The sequence below is a fragment of the Rhinatrema bivittatum genome, chromosome 9 (assembly GCF_901001135.1).
Source record: "Rhinatrema bivittatum chromosome 9, aRhiBiv1.1, whole genome shotgun sequence".
Taxonomy (NCBI): domain Eukaryota; kingdom Metazoa; phylum Chordata; class Amphibia; order Gymnophiona; family Rhinatrematidae; genus Rhinatrema; species Rhinatrema bivittatum.
The window spans coordinates 209,458,915-209,473,003 of record NC_042623.1 but is presented as its reverse complement, the minus strand read 5'-3'; the positions used below and the strand labels follow the sequence as shown (position 1 = coordinate 209,473,003).

The 14,089-nt window shown below is 43.5% G+C and overlaps 1 protein-coding gene across 1 annotated transcript in view; it reads left to right on the top strand.

Annotated features, from left to right (window-relative positions):
- Positions 1–883: 883 nt before the first annotated feature.
- The window catches only part of HLTF (helicase like transcription factor), a 333,607-nt gene continuing 320,401 nt past the window's right edge, over positions 884–14,089 (top strand). The window contains 3 exon segments of the mRNA XM_029615024.1: positions 884–1,131; positions 4,338–4,551; positions 6,243–6,409. Of these exon segments, the coding sequence (XP_029470884.1) occupies positions 1,112–1,131; positions 4,338–4,551; positions 6,243–6,409 (401 nt within the window). The 5' untranslated portion in view covers positions 884–1,111.

The following is a 14,089-nucleotide window of genomic DNA, read 5'->3' as shown; positions in this document are numbered from 1 at the left end:
CAGGGTGTCTAGGGAGGGGGTCAGTAGCCCCTTCAGCCGGAATATGCTTGCTCAGCAATGCTTAGAACGCATGTGTAAAAGATAAGAACTGTAAAGTGCATAAGAGTCTGCTCCTGGCATGCAGTTGTACTGAGCCTTTGTCTTAGCTGCATCTTGCTGGCAATAAAAGTCTATCTTTACGGATCAGTTGTCTGGACCTCCTTACTGACTAAAAAGAGACGGTTACAAAGCGATAATAAAATTGCTGCAGCTCCTGCTTTTTTTTTTTTGGCTGGCTGTGATTCGTTTTTTCTTCTTCTAGCAGAAAGAACTCCGCACTGATATCATCAGATTCTCAGGTGGTTTGGAGGGGGAGAAGAGAGAGACTGAACCATCAGAGCCTGTTTTGAGGGAAGGACCAGCCACTATGGCACTCTAGCCAAAGGTCCCCCGTTTCTTGTTCCTTTCTAGCCAGAGGAAGTCTCAGTCTTCTGTACTTTTCTGTAGCACTCTAGCACTTTTCTGCTTCTAGATATGTTTCATAAGTAGAGAGCATGATGGAAATTATAGAACTGTCAGCAAGTCGCTAAATTTTTAGCTAAATAGTTAAAAAATAGCTAAATTAACTCCCTGCCTTATTCACAGTTTTAAACTGTCTGGGTAAAAAAAATCACCAGATCTAGCTACAAAATAGCTAAATTGGCAACACAGGCTTAAGGGCAAATGATGTACTGGCCCTCCAAAAAATTCGCGCCCTTTTCCGGATGGAGGGCTCATTCCGATTGGCTATAGGCGGTGTTGAGATGCCTTACGGTCCTAACATCATCATCTTGGATTGGTTTGTGTTGGCTACGATCTTTTCTGATTGGCAGGTGCTGCTGTCACTCAGCAGTTGGGGCTGCCGTTTGCCGGACCCAGGTGGCGGGTTATCAGTAGAGGCGCGCGGGTGTGCTGAGGGGTGTAGTGCTCCTAGTGAAGTTGCTGGTCCAGCACTGAGCTCGCGGCCTTCCCTGCAGGGCTGGGTGCAAGCGCGTGCGGCTCCGTGCGCTCTCTTCGCCTGGCTCGTGTATCCTGCGGGCTCCCATTGTAGTGTGATTTGGTGCGGGAAGCTGCCGTGTTTTGGCTAGGGAACATGTCCTGGATGTTTATGAGGTGAGGACTGGAGTCTTATGCTGCCAACCCCGCCCTCCACGATGACGTTTATTACCCCGATCGCAATTACATACCTGGGTGACGTGCCAGGATAATATTAATTTTCGTGAGTTTATGAATGTATCATGTGACTTGTATTCCATTTTTCTGCGACTTAAATCGTGATGTAATCCGCTATCATTTAGTTGATCTGTAAAACATGTAAGGCCTTGACTGGATTCGGATAGATACATGATATAGATCCAGAGTTGAATTGGTGCATTGTTCTTCAGACACTACTTTTCCTTTGGAAAAAAAAAAGACACCCCTCCCCACCACATCTACTGTATATTGTGTATAATCTTCAGGGCACATACAATCGAGGATGCGTGCCTTTCATAATTTCCTTGCTGTCGGTGGGTCCAAAGAAAACGGAGGCCAGTCTGATATTGACAGTGCTACAACTTGAACTGTCGAATGCGTCTTTATATATTTATATATGTGTGTGTGTGTGTGTCTATGGATATAGATATAGTTTTGTTTATGACACAGGTAGAATCTTCCCTTTTGCGAGATGAGGCAGTTTTCTACTATCTGCTGGCGAAATAGCCTAGTTTTACAGTAATCAGATAGTAAAAGGACTTTCTGAAATTGCCCACCCTTAACTCTGCTAAAAGTATGCATGAGCTTTCATAGCATTTGGAGTTGCCTTCCTGGAAGTGTGGTTTGTTTTTCTTGTGTAGTGGAGTTTTTTGGGTTTTGTTTTGCTTTTTTTTGGTGAGAGAGAAAATTAATGCTCAGAGATTGCATTTTCAAATCTATGCATGTTTTTCTTTGGTAAAAGTACTCAGAAATAAAACAGATGTCAATGTCCCTGGGTACTTCATACCTGTGACAATTTGCAAAGTGAAACACCTTGTGTACTTTTTCAAACTGACATGCGGGCAGTTTGGAAATTGCCCCATTAAAAGTATAATCCTGCATTAGTTATTTTGTTTTTGTCAACTTTTATTTTTGCTTATTAAACTTACATTTTCAAGGATCACAATAATATTTGCTGTCTGTGAGAAAATCTGTAGATAAAGGCGATGGTGTGACACAATTTTGGGTCATCTGCAGTTTTAAAATACTACTTTTGTCTGTCTTCATTTTTTGTTTTAAGAGAAATTATGCTAGGTTGAATGAAGAGTACTGTAAATAAATTATTTGAATGATGCTAGAACGCTTGATGTTTAAAGCAACAATAGCCTCAAAATGTAATTAATTCAATTGGCAATTAAATGAATTAATATTAAGATCCTTCCTTTAGTTCTGATTTTGATTTAATTACTGAGGAGTTAATAGTTTTTAAAGTTCTAAAAACTCCTTTCATTTAGTTGCTTCCAATATTATGACTCTGAATTGGGGTACTGCTGTGCTGCCCATATTTGCTGATACGCTGTTAGCATTCACAAGCTGAACTGGGGGACTAATTAAAGGGACCCATCTTTCAATGGAAAAAAACCCTGAAAAAATGAGAAATTATTAAGGTTAAAAAAGGAAGTACATTAAGAGCCAAGGAGCAGGCTGGTTGCTGTTTTGAAGACAAGTAGGTGGTACTTCTGCTTTAAACTTCAACAGACAAAAAAAAGAGCAATGTTGTGAGAGTTGTGAATGAAAGCAGACATTCTGGGCAGTAATCTTTTTGTGAAATAGTAGAAGAAATTCTCTTTGGCACAATTGCAAGTGATACAAACATTAGCAATATATTTGAGATTTTCAAATCATACCCAACAAAATATGAGCAAAATTATTGCTTTTCACATTTTTGAAACACATTATAAATGCAGAGCATGAAGCCAGTCAACTAATCAGCATCAAACCCAATGGCAATATAAAAATACCCAATTGCAAAAGAAACTATCAAACTAAATCCCATTTTCACCAGACTTGAGGGAAGTGTTTTCAAACATGCTGATACATTCAAATACTTTCTTCCCTCTGGTGCACTATGCAAAATGAATGAAACTTTTATGTTTGCAAAAAAAAAAAAAAAAAGTCTCACACTTGGGTTATTGTCAACAAATTGGTTTTTTATTTTGTTGTGAGTACACTTTAAGAAATTGCTAGGTTTATTGGTCATGCTTGTTATGTTACAGTGTAATTGTGTTCATTTTCGAGTTAAGGATAAATGAAGAACTGTAATGGCCTGTATTTTTTTCATGGCATACAATGTGATCTCCCAGACCTGTGCTAGTGGCTAGTGACCCCGTAACCAGTTGTTTTTTTTTCAGGATATCTGCAATGAAATATGCATGAGATACATGTACAACTACTGGGTCTCCAATGTATGCATATTCATTGTAGATACCCTGAAAACCCAGCTGGTTTAAGAAGGCTTGATGTGCATTGGATTTTAGAAAGAGTACATATCAGCTCAAAAAGGGGTTGATGCAGGAAAATGGGCGCTCAGTGTTGAGTGCCCACTTTCCTAATGCCGCCCAGCCACCTCTCCTGGGCCCACAATTGAATATTTAAATGAGGGGTCACGCTGGGTGCCCAGGAGAGGTGGATGCTCAATTTTATAAGCATCCGGGTTTTTTTTCCTAACCTGTGCACAGCCACAGGTTAGGAAAATGGATGCTCATTAATTGAGCGTCCCATTTCCTAACCTGACCGCTGGCACACTTTTTTTTTTTTTTTATCTTTTTGGTCCTTTTGATTCCTCCAACTTAATATCGCCACAATATTAAGGCAAAGGAAGTACATGTTTTTTGGGTTGCTCTGGGCAGGCATTAATTTCTGAGCGTAAAAATGTGCGGGTTGGACGTGCATTTTTTTTTTCCGATCTGGGGAGACTAGCTAATAGCCTCATTAACTTGTATTTGTAGGTGATGAGTGCTCTTAGTTTTGGGGAGGGGGGGGGGGGTTGGATGCTTGTTTTGGATGTGCTAAGCCCCTTATAGAATAAAATGTTGTGGATGCATGTCCAAAACCCGGGTCCAGCCACGGGTTAAATAGTGCGCTCGGCTGAGTGCACTGTATTGCATCGACCCCAATGTAAAGGAGCAAGCTTGGGTAAATATTACTCTTGGACAGAAGAGTCTTCAGAAGGGTAATCTTAGAACACTGTACATAGCAGCTATGTGTGGACTCTATTGCTAATTTTCAAATATTTCAAATAATTTTCAATATATATATTTTTTTCAAATGATTTGCATTACATTTGCTGTTGGATTTCTTTGCAGAGGTTCTGTTTGGAAATACTTGCAGTCTGCCCACCATGGAAGAACTAGCAGCCCCTTATATCATTCCCCTCCAGCTTTCTTTTTAAATTCTGAGCCGGAGGAAATGGTGTCTGTGGATGACCCCGCTGCTTCAGCTGATGAAGAGATGGATTCAGCTGTTCTCTTTGGGGTCCTGCGAGGGAACGTCGTCGGACTCCGCTACTATACCGGAGTGGTAAGTGTAATGTGTGCTGGGCAAATACTTTTTACATGAACAAATACCAGTTAAAGTCTAAATAACATTTGAAAGAAAACTAAAGCAGCAGTACTAGTAACCCCCCCCACCCCATGCCTCTCTTTGCCCTTACAGTCATCCAGCAAACTGCCCTAGATGACTGTAAGGGCAACAGTCATCCAGGGCAGTTTAGAACCCCATCTGTATAGCGCAGTCATTGGGGAAACTCTCCATGAGCAGGTAGCTAGGATCCTGACTTTCTTGGGAATGTGGTACATGTTCCCTTTGATCCTAGGTTTGCTGGTGTGTAATGGTTGGGAATCCCTTCCTGCTGGGGGCTATCTTCTCTGCTGCTGCATATTCCCTTATCCCTGGCTGGCCATTGGGGTCATCAGGCTGGATCCAGGGTTCTTGGTCAGGTGGACTATGATAATGAGCCCTGAAAGTTCAAGGTTCATGTTCTTTGTGGAAAAGTATTTATGATTTATTGGGGCTTACATACTAAAGTGCAGTGCTTTTTGTTAATTACCTTAAGCAATAATTACTGCACCATTTCTTGCACTTCAGTATGTACTGGCTGAATGCCTAAACAGTTCATTAACATGCTCATTACCATATTTACATATGTTGAATTAATTGGGCTGAGTCTTTTATGGTTTGTCTGCTGTTTTTGTGATTTTGATTATTTGTTTTAATCTTATATTTTAATTGACCTACTTTACTTTTACTGCTTTTAATAACTAACTTATTTCATACTTTTAACAGTTAGTTATTACTTTTTATAAATGTATTGTATTTATTATATGTTTTAAACCCTGTAAACCGTTGTGATGTGACGGTTATAGAAATACAATAAACTAAAAAACATAAGAAATTGCCATGCTGGGTCAGACCAAGGGTCCATCAAGCCCAGCATCCTGTTTCCAACAGAGGCCAAACCAGGCCACAAGAACCTGGCAATTACCCAAACACTAAGAAGATCCCATGCTACTGATGCAATTAATAGCAGTGGCTATTCCCTAAGTAAAATTGATTAATAGCCATTAATGGGACTTCTCCTCCAAGAACTTATCCAAACCTTTTTTGAACCCAGCTACACTAACTGCACTAACCACATCTTCTGGCAACAAATTCCAGAGCTTTATTGTGCGCTGAGTGAAAAAGAATTTTCCCCGATTAGTCTTAAATGTGCTACTTGCTAACTTCATGGAATGCCCCCTAGTCCTTCTATTATTCGAAAGTGAAAATAACTGAGTCACATCTACTCGTTCAAGACCTCTCATGATCTTAAAGACCTCTATCATATCCCCCCTCAGCCGTCTCTTCTCCAAGCTGAACAGCCCTAACCTCTTCAGCCTTTCCTCATAGGGAAGCTGGTATGGTAATCCCATTTACTGCATTTTAAGAGATGCCAGTTTATAGGGTAAGGCTTCTATTATGCAGCAAATACCGATACTGTGCGATAAATGTGTTAGTAAATGAGCCCCATTGTGTCTAGAATCTTGAGGGTCTGGCTCATCATTATTTCCTGATACATATCCTAGATCCTGTAGTCGCAGTGCATACTGAGGTTCAGTATTTGAGACAAATGTTATATTGTGATTTTCTGCTGCTAAAATTTTAAGATGATTTTATGATGATGGTTTACAGTTTGTGTGTTCAAATATCTAAGCAAATGTTGACATTTTCAGGTTAACAACAATGAAATGGTATCTCTTCAGAGGGAGCCAAATAATCCATATGATCGGAATGCAGTGAAGGTGAATAATGTGAATGGAGATCAGGTTGGCCACATCAAAAAGGAACTGGCTGCAGCTTTGGCTTACATTATGGACAGTAGACTGGCAAAGGTGGAGGGGTAAGCCAAATTGGTTTCTCTTTGGATGCAGAAAAATAAAATAAGATATACTGGGGTGCATTTTCAAAGATTTCAACACCTTTAATTTACATGGTTAAAAAATAGTGACCCCCCCCCCCCCCCCCCAAGTCAGTCATATCCAGGTAAGTGGTTGTTTAGCTGCCTGAAAGTACATGCCTGCTTTAATACTTTCACAATAATCATGCTTTTGGCTACAAAACAGGCATTCTGGGTAGAGAAGTGTTTTGGAGGCATGTTTGGAAATAACAATTTTTTTTAATTGTAAGCTGCTTTGGGCAGATGTCTGCTGGGGAAGTGGTTTGTAATGTATGTCATATGCATGATGCTAAAATGGCTTAACTTCTGCTTCGTTTAGAAATATGTAAGTGTGCCCAGACTCCTAGCAGTATAACCTCTCCATTCATATACAGTGTATGTAGTTAATGCTGTGTTTGAAAATCAGCTTGTTTTTATGTAGACAAGTAATCACTTGCCTTTGCAGTTAGGTGCCCTATTGAACTGCCTGTTTAAGAAGGAGGAACTTCGGCCCCTTATTCCACGGGTGTTGGAAGAATTGGTGGTAAAGTTAACTCAGGAAGAGTCAGATAATGAGGACGTCAATCCGGTCCTGAATGGACTGCAGAGCACCCAGTGCCTTTCCCATTCCTAAAAGATTCAGAAGCTGATTAGCCAGGAGTGGGATTTCCTGGAAGCAGGCTTGAAGGTTGGGAGGGCGGGCTTTCGGGCTGGGACGGTCCACAGTTGCGGACGAGAAGACGACAGACAAGTTGGATGTGCCTGATTAGTGGCAGGGTGGTCCGTTGGATCCAGAGAAGGGCCTGGTCAACGATTTGGTGGATCCTACGCAGGATGTGGATGACCTTTGGGTGGTCAGGTTGTTCTGCAGGGAGAAACTGGGTCAGCTGATTCCCCAGGTGTTGGATGAGTTGAGACTTAATGTCATACAGGAAGATTCGGACAATGAGGGAGTGAATCCGGACCTAAAGGGGCTGCGAGGACTCCTAAGGCTTTTTCTTTGCCCAAAAGGTGAAGTTGGTGGATCAGGAGTGAGGGTCTTCTGAAGCGGGCCTGAAGATAGCAGGAGCAATGGCTAAATTATATCCCTTGCTGGAACAGACCTTGGAATCGTGAAAGATTCCCAAGGTGGATGCAGTGGTCTCTGCAGTGACCAAGAAGACCAACCATCTCTGTTGCAGGCTCGGCCGCTGTTAAGGATATCCCAGGATTGGAAGCTGGAAGTCCCATTGAAGAGGCTGTATGAGGTTTCGGCCTTAAGCCTTCAGGTGGTGGTCTGCAGAAATTTGATGCAGAGACCCTGTTTGTGCTGGGTATAGAAGGCACATGAAAAGGTGCCTGGGACGACGGCGGAGGCTGCTTAGGCGGGTGTGACCTATGTGGCAGATGCCCTCCGTAACATGATTCGGATTACCACCAGTAATATGGTCTCTGCGGTGGTGTTGGGGAGACTGCTGTGGTTGTGAAATTGGTCAACGGATGTGTGGTCTAAAGCCTAGCTGTCTAACCTACCCTTCAAGGGCAAGTTGCTGTTAGGAGAGGATCTGGAACAACTCATGAAGCAGTTGGAGCCAAAGGGCAATAAATTGCCCGAGGACAAGAAATCCTTTCCCCCACGTACTCGTTTCCGGAATGCGAGGAAATTCGTTCGAGCAGATCCTCCTTGCCTACAGCGCAAAAGCAGAGCTCAGGCAGGCAGCAGTCCTTTCAAGCGCAGTGTAGAACTCCTCAGGACGGTGGTGCCCAGGGGAGAGGCAGAAACAAAATTGGCCAGTGAAGGCAGGCAGGTCCACTCCTCCCTGAAGGTGGTCTGAGAAAGACTCTCCCTCTTTTACGAAGAGTGGATCAGGATCATATCAGACCAGTGGGTACTGGAGGTGATAAGAGATGGCTACACTTTTTTTTTTTTTTTTTTTTAGAATTTTCTCGGCTGCTCAGGGACGCCTTTTTGTAATCTCCCCTCGTCTCCCATCTCAAGCGGGAAGCGTTGCGGGATACTTGCAATGTCTTTGTCACCTACGAGCCATTGTTCTGGTACCCTCTCAAGAGAGGGAGCAAGGAAGGTACTCAGTGTATTTCATGGTTCCCAAGAAAGAGGGGATGTTTCGGCCCATTCTTGATCTTCAAAATGCCCATGCTGCTCTCCGGGTGCCACACTTCGGATGGAGATGTTGCAGACAGTGATACCAGCGGTACTGAAAGAGGAGTTTCTGGCATAGTTGGATTTGATGGCGGTCTATCTTTATATTCCCATGAGGGCTGAGTACCAGAGGTTCCTGAGATTCATGGTACTCTGAGAGCATTTTCAGTTTCGGGCCCTTCCCTTTGGATTTGCGACAGTGCCGCACACATTCACAAAAGTGATGGTGGTAGTGATGGCCGCACTCAGGATGGAAGGGATCCTGGTGCATCTGTTCCTGGATGATTGGCTCAACAGGGCAAAGTTGGAAGCAGAGCATGATCCAAGATGAATATGGGCTCTATCAAGCTATCTGCTACCCACCAAACATTCTTTTTCCTTGCCCACCACTGTCTAACCAAGAGTAAGATCTGTGTGGTGCAGAGTAGAAAGCAAAGTCATGCTTCTGTCTATATTTCTTATGCCATACATCTACCAGCTCCAAATCTCTTAAGCTTGTTCTCATACAATTATTAGTCCCTCTTTCACACGCTCCTATACAAGTCACCCTCCACTTTTACATCCAATACTAAATTAATGTCATCCCTTATCAATAACACCCTTCCCCCTCCTCCAAAACAGTTGAAAGATATGGGGGAAAAAATACTCTTTTGACTACTTATTGGCCATACATATTCAGTAAAGTAACAAACTGCTTACTCTACCTTTGACCTATAAAAACCGCTCCACCGGATCTCTCACCTCCCTCTTGGGGAAAATCTGTTTAAAATGCCCAATTAGGAAAGCCACTCGTCTTCTCTTCCTCCCCTTTTTTTTTTTTTTTTTTTTGTATAGGAAGAAAAGCTTTCTGCGATCCATGGAGCCTTAAGCTTAAATACTCGCTCCGAGCAGTCTGGCCAATGTGTCTCCTGTAGAAAGACAATATCCAGTTTCATATTGTTATAATTAGTGAGGTTTGGGTGGACCCTTGGACACTGTGGCAGCTGACCTCGCCCACGGAGGGAGTCCCATGAGGGGCCACAGGTCAGGCTCAGCTTAGGACACACAAACACAGAGATTGATCTTTTATTAGACAATGTGATGAAGCCACCAGAGGTGGCCGTAGTGAGCAGCAGAAGTAGCCCGGCTGGGCTAAGTACCCCTCAAGCGCTGGAACAGCGATTCCTCCCGGTAGCAGTGCTGTAGTGGAAAGAACTGAGAATGAGTACAGTGGATTATGGAGAACCCCAGGATAGGGAGAGCAGGCCCTCGAGGAGCGAGAACCTGAGAGCTGAGAGGCTTGAAAGTGGTGTACTCGCACTGCAGTTCCACGTAGGCGATGGCACGAGGGCGGGAATGGAAGCAGGCCCTCGAGGAGCGAGTACCTGGTTCCAGGGAAAAGCTCTGAGTGAAGATGGTAGTACTTACTGGTGTTGAAGATAGCGAATCCTTCCAGGCAGAAGAGAAGGTATGAGCAGGAAGTGAGTCAGGGAACATGGGCCCTCAAAGAGCGAGTACCGGTTTCCTGATAGCGACCTGAAAAGCAAGTGAGGCCCCCGAGGAGCGGGTACCCCGTTAGTGTTAAGTCCAATGGAATTGGAGGCAGAGTAGGTGGGTACGGAAAGCGAATTCCATCCGTAAGAAATCCCCTTCCTAACTCAAAGGCTAGCAAATATTGTAGGCTTTAAATATCCGGGCAGCGTGACGTCATCACGGGGAGACGCCCCTGAGGTTCTCGCCAAGTAGGAAATAAAGAGAGAGGGCCGCGTGGCACGCACTCTAAGGTACTAGTGCAGCATGGCGGGAGGCAGCGCCCAAGCCGGTCCGGGAATGCCGGAGAGGGTGGCAGGCAGACACTGTGGTAGACAGGCATCCATCCGCAGCAAGAGGAGGAGCAAAGAAAGAAAGGTAGGCGGAGTGAAGCCATTGGGCAGCGACAGTTGCAACACATATTAGACAGATGATAGAGTACTTCCTTCCTTTGTATTGGGTGATTTAAGCCTTTAACAGTCCATGAGTAGAGCCGAAGAATACCTGTTACGCTAAAGTACAAGGTTTCCCACTCATTCACTGAAACAGATTGCTTCTCCAGTTGCAAGGAAACTACAAAGAAAAAGTATGTCCTTAAAGCCACTCTAAGTAAGTAAAATCCCCTATCTTTATACTTCCACCCCCTTCTTACCAATAGATCAACAGGAAAAAACCATTCCACCCCCACCTTCATCACCCTCCCTGTTACCCAATAAACAACTTTGGTCACTAAAACGTGGCAGGAAGAGGGAACAACTCTTTGATTAAAGGATGAAAAATAGGGATAGACGGGGAGAAACAGAAAACAACCTTAAATGTGAAAATCAGGAGCAAAACATTCTAAACATTAGAGATAGAAACCCAGGACATCCTCCGATGTAAAGAGCCTCTTAAATATCCTGACTTGCCATCAATCCTGCAGCAGTTAGAGATTCAAGATCTGTGATAATTAATGTAACAGTTCACAAAGCATTCATTTGGTACAGTCTTCCAGCAATTGCTTCAACAATTTCTATGTTTCGCCATTTCAATATTGCAGCATGGTTGCCACTGCCACATCCTCGTTCACGTCCACAACTGGTCCAGGACCCGGATGAAGATGGTCCGGCACGGGATCGCACAGACGCATTCTCTTCAGCTGTCAACAGCAGAGGAAACTTAACCTACAAAAAACACTTGCACTTCACTCAGAGACTCAAAGATTTTGCAAGACCCTTTCATGTTAACTGACAACCTTGCTGGGTAAAGCAGATGAAACTGGATCTGCTTTTCATGTAACAGCTTTTTAATGTCATTGAAAATGACTCATTTTCGCACCATCTCTGAACTAAAATCAGGGAATATAAGCACTTATCGATTCTTAAACTCCAACTAATCTAATTCTCTAGCTCATCAGAGGATCCATGCCTTGGTCTGGAATGAATGAAGTTTAATAAATATAGTATGAGAGCCTTGTTCATCATTCCATGGCCCTCCCATGGTTTGGTGCACTCGTTCTGTTATGAAGGTGGGTGCCGAATCTCTTGGGTGCCTCGTGTAGCAATGATTTTACAAACTTAATCATATTGCTGCCCTCCTCCGATCCCAGAACCTCGAGCATTTGAACATTACAGTGATGTGAGCAAATGTCACCAAGGGTGTTTGCCGCTCTCGATTTCCAGTCCTCAGTATCCAACACCCTCTGTTCCAGTTCCTCCATCCTTGGGGAAAGCTTATCAATCTTATCCTCCACTGCCACAATAGTCTTTTAGCGCCCAGCGGTCCTTACCAGATCTTCACACAGTCCTCGAATTTCTTTAAGGACTTGATCATCTTGGAACCTCCATTTCCTTCATGGGCTGCCAGGTATCCATGTTGTCTGCACTCAGCATGCACAGAATTCAGGCACCACGCGAATCCTTGTAATAGTCTGTGTTTTGACTGGATCTTTGGGCAAATTTTGTGTTCTCCGCTTACCCGTAACTAGAGAGGTGCACTCATTGTAGAAAAATAAAGGGCGCAGGATGTTATCAGTACAGATGGTTGAAACTGGGCTACTGATGGAGTTTTAGCAGTTTAATTTTTTTTTTTTTTTTTTAAATACTAACTTTATTTACATAACTTAGATACAAGTTTTAAATTTAAAAATTGAAAGTTTTGGAACATATATTTCCATGGAGTGCACATACTGAAGTTCCGAGATACCAATATCCTATGTTTAAAATCTAAGCAGAGAGTAATACCAGAACTATGAATGAAGCCCAATAACAGATCTAGTGTGTTTGTGTCTTGTCATGGTCTAGTTTAGTAATGAGGGAACTGTAAAAGTTTTCAGGATATGCAAAAAACATTGGTAAAATTACATATAATGACGCTACCTTGTGAAATAGCTTTTCAGATGCACAGTGTTCTGAAAGCCTCTGCATTCAGGCAGGCCAGTCCACACAGGTGGGTTATGCACTCCTACCAGCAGATGGAAACTGAGATAGCTAATTTGCTATTTGTTGGTGATGTCAGCCCTGCCCCATCATCAGCCTGCCAGTATTGTCTGTCTCCAGCAGATGGTGGACATGCATCTCCTTAGCGGGGATTGCCTTTTTTTTTTTTCTTTCTTTTTTTAAAGGAGAAAAAGAAGAAACATATTTGAGTTTCTGAGATGCACCCAGTCTGGGTTTCTCCCTCACCTGAGCATTTGAGCATCTGGCCTTGCCAAGTTTAGGCGCAAAAAAAAAAGGACTGGAGGAGCATGGCAGTGAATGCTTATGCCCTCTCCCACTGTAGCCACCAGCCCACTCATGATTTCAGGCAGCGGAGATCAGGTGAAAAGAATACAGGGCTCCTTCCCTTCCCTAGCAGGCCTTTTTGACCCCCCTTGCACCTCCAATCGATCTCTGGGGTGTGGAGCACTATAGAAAACTGGCGGTACAGTGAGTTGGGTGACAGATGTGCTTCTGGGCTTCTGCGTTTCCATTCCTGTATATCGGCAGCGTGAGAAAAGGATAGTCTGCCGCAACATTACCATTCACAACTGTGTCATATTTATTCATTTGATTACCTATGTACCGTTTCATAGTCTTATTTTTTCACTTGCTATTCTAATGTATCAATAGGCTGAAATGTAAATATTGTGCTGTTCAATTTCTCCCCTTCCATCCCAAGTTTATTTTCCTGTTTTTTGTAACTTTCCCTCTCCCTTTTTCTGATTCACTGTATTTAAAGTTCAAGGTTCTTATTGAAAATATTGTTTTTTACGTTACGTTATGCTTTACACTCCTTGTTATTTGTAAACCGGGTTGATGTGATGCCTATCATGAACTCGGTATAACAAAAACAATAAATAAATAAATAAACATGCGGTAAGGCTGTGGCTAGGGTTTTTCCCGTGTGCTTGAGCGTGCGCAGTAAGGCCATGACCTGGATCTGCATGTACATACACGTACATGTGTGGGCATGACCTAGTTAGTCATTGGTGTTTTATCATCGCACAGGAGGCTGCTGGACAGCAGGCAGCTCTTTGAGAAGGATAATGGCACTAGGGGTTAAAGAGATACAGAGGCCTCCCACAGTTTGGGTTGCCAAATAAAGGCAATCCCGCTATTCCTTACTCTTCACCCAGATCAGCATTTGTTGGCAGCTCAAGGAGAGTTCTCTGACAAGGATGTTGCTGCTGTTTTGGGTATTCCCTCAGCTAAATGAGATTGGAGGGGAGCACAGGTCTGTGAAAGTTTCCCCCCCATCTCCCCCGATTCCCTAGGGAAAGGACATCCCCGGTGGCTGGGGAGGGGCCTATGCAGTGTGCTTTGGTCAGCCCCTTTTCCTGGGTGGAATTTCTTTCCAGGATTTGCAAACCTTTCTGAGAGGGTGCCCAGCCGGGGGGGGGGTTGGAGGGGGGGGGGGGTCAAGTAGCCCCGTAAGGGAAGGAAGCATCATAGACCTTCACATTCTGCCCAAGTCAGGCAAGTGCAATAAAGAGTGGTTCAACAGATGATTCCAGGGAGGCTTTGGGCTCCTCACCT